Source organism: Artemia franciscana, chromosome 21 (genome assembly GCF_032884065.1).
Source record: "Artemia franciscana chromosome 21, ASM3288406v1, whole genome shotgun sequence".
Classification (NCBI taxonomy): domain Eukaryota; kingdom Metazoa; phylum Arthropoda; class Branchiopoda; order Anostraca; family Artemiidae; genus Artemia; species Artemia franciscana.
The window spans coordinates 32,789,869-32,799,850 of record NC_088883.1 but is presented as its reverse complement, the minus strand read 5'-3'; the positions used below and the strand labels follow the sequence as shown (position 1 = coordinate 32,799,850).

The window sequence follows — 9,982 nt, the reverse complement described above, 5'->3', positions numbered from 1 at the left end:
AACTTCAGGGGGCTAGGTTTTCCCAACTTTGCAGTCAAATATTTTTCCTTTTGTATAAGCTTCAAATTTCTCCGAAAAAATTGCTTCTGAATTGAAATCAATAAGTGAACATCGAACGGAATAAGTCTTTGGGTTTAGAATTTCATTTGGTATCTTATATAGATTTTTAATAGGCAATACTTCTTTATGTCCGTAATCTACATAGTACAAATGTACAGATTCAGGCGATTTGACTTTAGATATAACAGCACGGTAATATTTTCTATCTGAAGATGATAGGGCTATACATGGGAGCGTTTGACGAGCTTCTGTCAAAGGCTGTAACCTATGATTCTGGGCAATTCTTGCGCTGAGATTCTCTATTTCTTGCAATTCATCTGCCAATTGGATACTAAATTTCAAAGGTCCTGTATCTACAGAAGATACCCTCACTTTATGAATTACACCCATATCCAAAACAAGGGGTTCGTAAGATGTTTTAGTGGTACTCTGAATTGGGGCAGGTAGTGGTGCTTTCAAAACTGGTGGAGGCTGGTCAAGAGGTGGTACAAGAAGCCCTACTTGTAACTTAGCAAGAGCGTCTGCAACATTTCCGTGTTCGTTAGCCATTATTACTGAGTCTATACCTCCTGTCTTCCCCAGTTTTCTTATTGAGAAAATTTGGTTTAGGAGAACGCTTACAATTATAGTATGACTATGGTCTGATAGGTGTTCAGAAGGTAGTAAAAGCCCAGACAGTAAATATTTTACAGCAAGAGGTGGAAAGTACAAGGGATTAGACAGAACAGGATCCAACGCTGACAGAGGCGTGACACACGTCAGTGGAACAGTTTCTTCATTTCCATAATCAATAAGCTTCACAGTACAGTCATAATTTGCTGGAAACGCTACAATTTCGCCACGGAACCATTGTTGTCTGAGATATACAAGAACAAGTTCGCCTAAAAAAAAATAATTAGTCTATGAACATGGTTCAGTTTCGATCAATTCTTAATAATTTAGCTGTATTATGTGTCATGGTGATAGTAATGCTTAGGCTTATTTTAATTATGGATTGCAATTTTTGTGGATAGAATTTCCTTAGATTTTTGTAGATGAATTGTATTGGCATAAAATTGAATAATTCGAAACAACCCCGATGATGACATGCAATGGGTTCCATTTAACAATTACAAACCTAATCTGGCTATTGACTCATCCATTTCCCTATATATATACATAATATATATATATATATATATATATATATATATAGTTATATATATATATATATATATATATATATATATATATATATATATATATAGTTATATATATATATATATATATATATATATATATATATATATATATATATATATATATATATTATATATATATATATATTTATTACCCACTTAATCATAAATCCCTAAAAACAATTAAGCAACAATAACATTAAATAAATAGAATTAATGAAACAAACGAATTAAACCATGGTGAGGCGACAAACGCCGATACACAGTTTCCGAAATCTTTTTGTGTAAACGAGTCAGCTTTTCAATAATATTCGGGAGGCGAAACTTATTTATTATTTTCTATTCCTATACCAAAGAGGAAGATAAAGAAGATATTTACAAAAATGGAAAGAAGCCACCCGAATATCACTAAAATCCTTATTCTAAAGTATAGGATAAATCCCAGAGAGGTAAAGAACAGAATGATCTGAAAAAGTAGAATACAGCGTTCCAAGGGCAATACCGATTTTAGCAAAAGAATGAGAAACTTTATAAACCATCTGCGATAGTTAGAGCTTAGACCGGCTAATTAGAAGAATATCATCAGCATAAGCAAGGTATGAAATATCAGTTAGCCTAACAAAACACATAGAAGATATAATCTCAAGAATATTAGAAAGACAAAATTTAAAAATACTTGGAGATAATACTCCGCCCTGCCGCATCCCCCGACGAGTAGGGACAATAAAAGAAGAAAGGGTACCATTAGTTTTAATTCGAAGATAGGATTTACCATTCCAAAACTTAAGAATAAAAATCAGCGAAAGGTTAATGCCATGACTATGAAGAGAATAAAGAGCCTGACTGTGTACGATATTATCGAAAGCTTTAGAAAGATCAAGGGCACGAATGTGAAGACCATACCCATTTAGCAGAAGCATCTTTAAAAAGGCAAGCCAGAGCACGGTGAGCGTGCTGACAACCGATGCCAGACCGAGAGGTGAGCTGGTTCTCCCCAAAATTAGCATTCAAATTGACGAAAGGAAGTAGGATATATTCAAGGATTTTACTAAGATTACAAGCAACCGTGATTGGCCTGCAAGATGAACAGTCCAATGGACTCTTACCTCGCTTAAGAACGGAAGTGACAGTTCCACACAAAAAGCTAAGAGGAACAAGAGAACAGCAAACAAACATTTGGAAAAGCAAATGTTTAAATGAAAAAACAAAGACGGGCAATTTTCTTTAAGATGATAAACACTAATTCTGTCAATATCAACAGAGCTTGATTTCAATATTTTAAAAGATGCAATTACAGCATCAACAGAAACGTGTAGAACTTGTGCCTGAGTCAAGGAAGACGGGAGAACCGAATCAAGCAACGTTGAGTAAAATACCTGCAGAGCTCGTAGATTTTAAGTAAAAAGTTTCAGAGGTTCGTTTTATCTTAAATTTTAAAAAAGCAAAGATATGCCGACAAGAACTGATAGCATTTTGAATTGTACATAAAAAGCGCAACAAAAAAAACTGTTGAAATGAATTCCCAATAGTATTCGCGCTGAACTTTTTAAAGAGATTGAACGAATCTTAAAGAAGCCACACAAGGCCGTATCCAGGGGGGTACCGTTTTCCCCATCCCCAAAATATTTTTCCCACTCGCAAAATGTAACAAAAATGAATCTAGCAAATGTTGTAGCGTTTTGAGTTGTTTTTTTGTAAAACTCCCCTGAAAAAATCCTTTTGTACCCACCCCCCGAAAAGAATTCTGGATTCGGACTTGAAGACATTAGATGGAAAGTACGAAATATTAGTAAAACCTGGGTAATCAGAGATAGTTTGTAATTATTAGCCTTGTTCCGTAATGGGCAACAAATCTACGCTTTTAAACAGGAAACAATATCAAAACAAGTGTTAGCCATTTACGGAACTGTTTTTTGGATTTTTTTTTTTTCAATTGATTCCTGCTGGAGCAATGAATCTTACTGTAATAGTTACAGATAACAAAAGCCAGAGTTTGTTCGAAAATCAAATCTCTAAAGCGAAGTTGACGATTTATAGCAAGAAAGATGATGAAATTCGTGTATGATTTTTTACTCTTAAAAAAAGCCAAAAATGGCTTGAGGATATCTGTCCTTTTATTTTCCAAAACATAAAAGAATAGGGAATCCAGAACAAACAGCTAATGCGCAAGTATAAATCACTGTAAAATGTTTTATGAGCCATCAAGTTAGTCAGTTTAGTTGAATGAAGCTTTAAATAACTCAATACATAGTATTTTGACCTTTTAAAACCCATTGGCTATCTCAGAATTTTCAATCGATTGCATTTTTACCCTCTTTGGAGCAAAATCGCAATTTGGTGCTACAAAATAACAGAAACTGTCACTTTCCCATGTCATAATCTTAGGCTACTGTAAAAGGGCACATAGAACTTTTAATTTCCGCTCAAATAAGCTATCTCTCGTTTTTCTATAACCATTCATTTTATAGAATCAACCCTGAAAAAATTACATAAAAAAGACTAGTTTTTTTAACTGAAAGTAAGGAGCGACATTAAAACTTAAAACGAACAGAAATTACTCCGTATATGAAATGGATTGTCCCCTCCGCAATCCCTCGCTCTTTACGCTAAAGCTTTTAATTGTTTTAAAAAGCAGAATTGTGGCAAAGAGTCAAACTTTAGCATAAAGAGCGAGGGATTGCGGAGGGGACAATTCATTTCATATACGGAGTAATTTCTGTTCGTTTTAAGTTTTAATGTCGCTCCTTACTTTCAGTTAAAAAAAACTAGTTTTTTTTATATAATTTCTGAACGTTTTTAAATTAATGCATGATTGATTTTGACTCTCCACACGTAAACTATTCAAATGAAATTTGCATATTAATTCCTTTTTTGGCTAAATGGCTTTCTCTTAGTTTTGATCATACAATTTTGAGAAATATGGGATGGGGAAGGAGGCCTAGTTGCCATGCAATTTTTCGGTTACATAAAAAGGCAATTATTAATTTTAATTTTAACGAATTTTTTTATTAGCAAAAAATATACGTAACTTTTGAATTAACTTACGTAACAAACTTTTATATTCTTTAATTTTTATTATGTATATGAGGGGGTTTTGTACCCTCGTTAGTACCTCCTTCTTTACACTAAATCGTAAGTTTTGTCCCAATTCTTTAAGAATGACCCCTGAATCAGAAAGGCCGTAGAATAAATAGTTGAAATTACTAAAAATGCTTTAGCATAAAGAGCAAGGTATTTATCTCCTCCTAGATACCTCGCTCTTTATGCTTAAGTATTTTTAGAACCCCTCATATGCGTAATAATCTCTGTTCGTTTTAAGTTTCAATGCTACTTCTTCCTTTCATTTGAAAAAACTTTTTCATGTTTATTTTTCATTGTTTTCTTATAGTAATGCTAGAGAATCCTGCGCCCTTTTCATTGAATTTTTCTTCCCCCATGACAGATTCCTCCAAGGAAAGATCCTCCAACTTAGCCCCCTCTCCTCAGTCCCACCCCCAAACAAAATAAAATCCCCCTGAAAACGTCTGTACACTTCCCAATAACCATTACTATATGTAAACACTGGTCAAAGTTTGTAACTTGCAGCCCCTCCCCCAGGGATTTTGGGGGAGTAAGTCATCCCCAAAGACATAGTTATTATGGTTTTCGACTATGCTGAACAAAATGGCTATCTCAAAATTTTGATCCGTTGACTTTGGGAAAAAATGAGCGTGGGCGGGGGCCTAGATGCCCTCCAATTTTTCTGGTCACTTAAAAAGGACACTAGAACTTTTCATTTCCGTTAGAATGAGCCCTCTTGCGACATTCTAGGACCATTTGGTCGATACGATGACCCCTGACAAAAAAAAAAAAAAAAAAAAAAAAAAAAAAAAAAAAAAAAAAACACGCACCCGTGATTTGTCTTCTGGCAAAAAATACAAAATTCCACATTTTTGTCGATAGGAGCTTAAAACTTCTACAGTAGGGTTCTCTGATACGCTGAATCTGATGGTGTCATTTTCGCTAAGATCCTACGACTTTTAGGGGGTGTTTCCCCCTATTTTCCTAAATAATGCAAATTTTCTCAGGCTCGTAACTTTTGATGGGTAAGACTAAACTTGATGAAACTTATATATTTAAAATCAGCATTAAAATGCGATTCTTTTGATGTAGCTATTGATATCAAAATTCAATTTTTTAGAGTTTTGGTTACTATTGAGCCGGGTCGCTCCTTACTACAGTTCGTTACCACGAACTGTTTGAAAGGATATCATTGGCGAAAATTCAAGTCCATATTTTTACGGATAAGAAGTTCCTATCCGACAAATGTTGCGGATTTTTTTTTTTCACTTTGTGGAAACCTCAACTACACGGTTCTTTAATAGGACGAGTTTAACATTATGATTTTTGGGGTATTATGATCTTTTTTTTCATAATCAGGCAGAATCTACTCAGATCATATCTTTTGATGGGCAGCTGTAAACTTAATAAATTTTACATATATATATATATATATATATATATATATATATATACATTGAATGTGCGTATGTATTTATCTTTTATGTTTTACCAACAATTTATTTCCACACATATATGAAAAGCAAAAATGAACACAGCTCATTACCCATTTAGTGTTACGTTCGACCACCATTACTCCCTCGTGTCTGACAAACATAGCAAATTTATCTGTCATTTTATTCAATTGATTTATAGTCAATTGAGTTGATGTATTGCTTTTTAGCCATACTATGTTTTACCAACAACATATTCCACACATATATGAAAAGCAAAAATGAACACAGCTCATTACCCATTTAGTATTGCATCCGATCGTCATTACTTTCTCATGTCTGACAAAAAAATAGCAAATTATCTTATATTTTCAATTCAGTTGATGTATTGCTTATTAGTCATACTATTTTTTGCCTAGAAAAATCATCCCAGCTTATTTCCAAGCGTTTAAAGAGTTGCGCCTGAAACTGAACGCTGTAAAGTGTGAACATTTATTTGGTGATCCCAAACGCAAAAATTTACAATTTCATATTCCTTTTTCATGCCCATGTTCACTTTTTAAAGCACGGATGCTTAAAGCCGTGGCTAGTTAGACCGTTGCTCAAATGATAACCATGCGCTACACACACACACCAACAATATATTCCTTTTTTCATATGAGATCCTATCTAGCCCATGTCTACTGTTTAGCATTCAAGCTTCTCGCTCTCTTCGGGATAGGCGGGGAGGGGTGCCCGTTGTCTCCAATCACTTTCCAAATAGTATCTATTTATTGCCTCAGCTCAGTCCATCTTTCTCAGCCAATTTCATTTTTCACCATTTTTTCATCTAGTGACCCCCTCATATAAGGTCTGTAGATTATCGGCAGGGGTTCCGGTTGCAAATTTTTAATTATAGTTAATTAAATTTTTGCTTTTTTTTTCCCTCGCCTAATTATTCTGGGATAATACCATTTACTGACTATCTGGGCATTTTTGTTCGTAAAACTACCTGAGCTTGTGAAAAAGCCTAGACAGTTAAACCCAAGAACCAAGCACAGACAGTTAAATTTTTTGTGAGCCCAACTGTCTTAGTTTATAATTGCAAGTCCACTTGCATAACATTCAAGGCAGATAGGAGGCACTTGTAGGCTTTGGACTCTTATTCCCCTTTACAATTTCAGTCAACTTGTTGCTCAACTAACATTCAATTAAAAATTTTTATTAATCTAGCAAATGTCAGAGTTTATAATTGAATCAATTGCCTTGCCTGATGCTCATTGCAGAATCGCCCCATTTTGACTTTAGACGCTTGTTTGCCTCTGATTCTAGGCAAAATTAACGGTCGCATGTTTCAATCCTAAATTCTTGGTTCAACCTGCCTAAGACCATAGGTAAGCGTCCCTTGTTTACCTCCCATTCCGTGCAATCTTATGGTCCTTTGTCAATTTTAAGTTCTTGGTCAACCTGCCTGAGACTCTTGGCAGGCCTGACTTGCTAGAAAATAACAAACTCTGTATTGGTCTAACAAGAGAGGCACCCGCATACTTCCACCGTTTACCCAAGCCAAATTAATCCAACACTTGGAACACTATAGGTTCTATCACTATATTAGATCTATGACTATCTATCTTGGTTCTACTGCCCTAGCAATGATGCATGGACGGATAATAGATAGACATATCTATTAACAAATCCTCCTTTTTATACAATCCTAATAAGGGCAAAATTAATGCCAGGTTTGCTTCTCACTCAATTGAACTATCTGTCTTGGCTTTTTCTGCAATTAGCCATGACTTGATGCCCACAACTATTCCATTTTAATTCAAACCTTTTCAGGTTAAGGGAATCTTTTCGGTTAAGGTTTGTTACATTGGCTACTTACTAATATTTTCCCTTCTGTTTCTACTATTTGTCCTAGCGTGCTAGCTAATGTAAAGAATAATCTTAAAGCAGGTTATGCAAAAGTAGTCCAAAACCTATTTCTCATACAACCTTGGCAAGACTTTATCCTACGTATTCTGATCATTCCATTCTTTTTCTGTGAATTTGTGACTATTATAGAATGCTCTTGATATGCACAATATAAGAATTTTTTGTTCCCATATATATTTATGCCATCTACATTGGTGGTATAGAAACAGAAAGATTATTTGGAAGTTGAATACAAAAGATATAAAGACTCTGTAAGCTGCGTTCAAAGTTGAAAGAAAAAGCTTACTAATGATTAGATCCATTTTATCCTATTATATGGTTTTTGTGTGTATATTTTATGCATTTTCTATTTCTTTTTAGCGTAAATTTACTGTGCTAGTTCTATAGTAAAAGAGGATTAAAAAATCTACTAATTCAAGTAGGGGCATTATCCTCAGGGTTACACAATCTACTGAAATTAACATATGATAAAACTCAAGACAAAGTGAAAAACTATTTCTTTTTCTAATCAAAGAAAGATTCTGGCCAGACATGCATGCCACAGAGCATAAAATTGTCAAAAAGTGGGCTTAAGGCCACTATTTTTCAATTTCTTCTTGAACAAACTCCCCTTAAGCTTGCTTTAAGCACCCCTCCCCTCGCCTGTGGGAAACTAAAAGATTGTGGCAAAAAAATATAATTTTTTGCCCTTTGAGTACCCACTTGAAAATCTTCAGGTATTACCTCTCTTAAGTGATAGGCCCAATCCTTAAGCAAGAAGTTAAAAGAAATTTTCCTATGAAGGGCACCAAAAACACACTTTTAGGTCACAATTTTTTTTCCTGGGGCGACTTCCTTTGAACCTCCCTTGAAATGTAATACCAAACAAACAAAAGATATTACCTGCCACAATGTTTCCAACTTTCGGAACCTTGAGAAATATATTCGAATAATTAGAAAAAAAGCTAGCCAAATGCAAGAGATGTTTCTTTGCTTCAATATTGATTCCATAAAAAGTAAGTAAACGCTCAGAATGATGGAGTTGGGGTATATAAGATATGCATATATCTTCCATCTTAATAAACAGCAACTAGAAAAAATATGATAAGTTTAAGATCTCATTTACAAAGCATATACCCAAGAGAGACTGTACATACAAATTCATTTTTTTCTCACTACCCGATTCTCTTTGGTGACATTAGTTTTTCGAAATTGTATTTTTACCTTTTCATGAAAGATTATTTTGTACTATTGTGTAAACCAGTTTATACCCTGGACTTAACACAGTGAATTGGATGCCCACTTGTTATATTAGATGAAGGCAACAAAAGCAGTTGTGACCAATTGGCTAAACACTGCATCTGCATGATGTCTAATTTTGTTGGCATAACAAGATTTGGAAAAATAATTTTTCGTTTTCAATAGCAGGAAGACACAAAAACACAATTTATATTTTATTTCCCTAAAAACTATCCCACTAATCAGATAGTGTATTAAGACACAGGAGGTTAAAATAAACTATTGAAAGCAATTTCGAATCTATGAAGTCAAAATAAACAGTTTTTTAGATTAAACAACTTGATGATGCAACCAGATTTAATCAACAAATACATGAGGCAAACAAACGATAACGTTGGTAAACATATGTTTCTATTGATGATATGTCAAACAGGTAAGTCTTAAGGAGGAGTGAGAAGTAGTCCTGGGCCTTAAAAAAATTTTCATTTTAAATAAACTCTTTAAGTTTCAGTTTTCTTAAGTTTCATGCTTGTAAATTTTTGACAAAATCCTAAAATATTTGGTTACTAAAATTGTATTACAGACAAATGTGGATTCAAAAAATAATTTTTCATTTGTTCTACCTTTACCATATGAGAGAATATTGTGTCTTCAAGACAACTTCTTTAAATATACTCCAATAGCCTTAAATAGGCGAAGGACATTATACTGATGAGGGTTGCTGCTCTTTTGTACTCTCCTCCAATTGCTATATGCAAAAGGATGACAATTCGCTACTGAATTCAATTATTTATGGCTCAAATCCTCAGTGGTTTATTTGGAAACAGTACTCTAAGCACAGGGATGAACAGTTTCCGATCAACTTTTTAGTGGGAGCATGGACTTTAGTAGTAACACTCTATCCACTTCAAAATTAAATGTGATTGGTGGTTGTAACTTTTCATGTTGTAACTCTTTACTTATAAGTAATCTTTTTGTTTTATATTTGATTGTTGTGGTTTTAATAGCCTACTTGTTTATGCTATTTTTTTTACAAAATAAATGCCTTCACTCACATAGCAACCAACAAATTTCAACTCATAGAGTAACCTTCTGGATCATTACTAATACTTACAATAT

The 9,982-nt window shown here is 34.0% G+C and overlaps 1 protein-coding gene across 3 annotated transcripts in view; it reads right to left on the bottom strand.

The window, feature by feature from the left end:
• Positions 1-12: 12 nt before the first annotated feature.
• LOC136040937 (large ribosomal subunit protein uL15m-like) overlaps positions 13-9,982 on the bottom strand; it is an 82,480-nt gene continuing 72,510 nt past the window's right edge. For 2 of the 3 annotated variants that reach the window (XM_065725367.1, XM_065725368.1), the window contains exons 2-3: positions 8,528-8,714; positions 13-941 (exon numbers count right to left, since the gene is read on the bottom strand). In XM_065725367.1, the coding sequence (XP_065581439.1) occupies positions 13-941; positions 8,528-8,699 (1,101 nt within the window). In that variant the 5' untranslated portion in view covers positions 8,700-8,714. The remainder of the gene's footprint in view (positions 942-8,527; positions 8,715-9,982) is intronic. The other variant, XM_065725366.1, reaches the window with a different exon arrangement.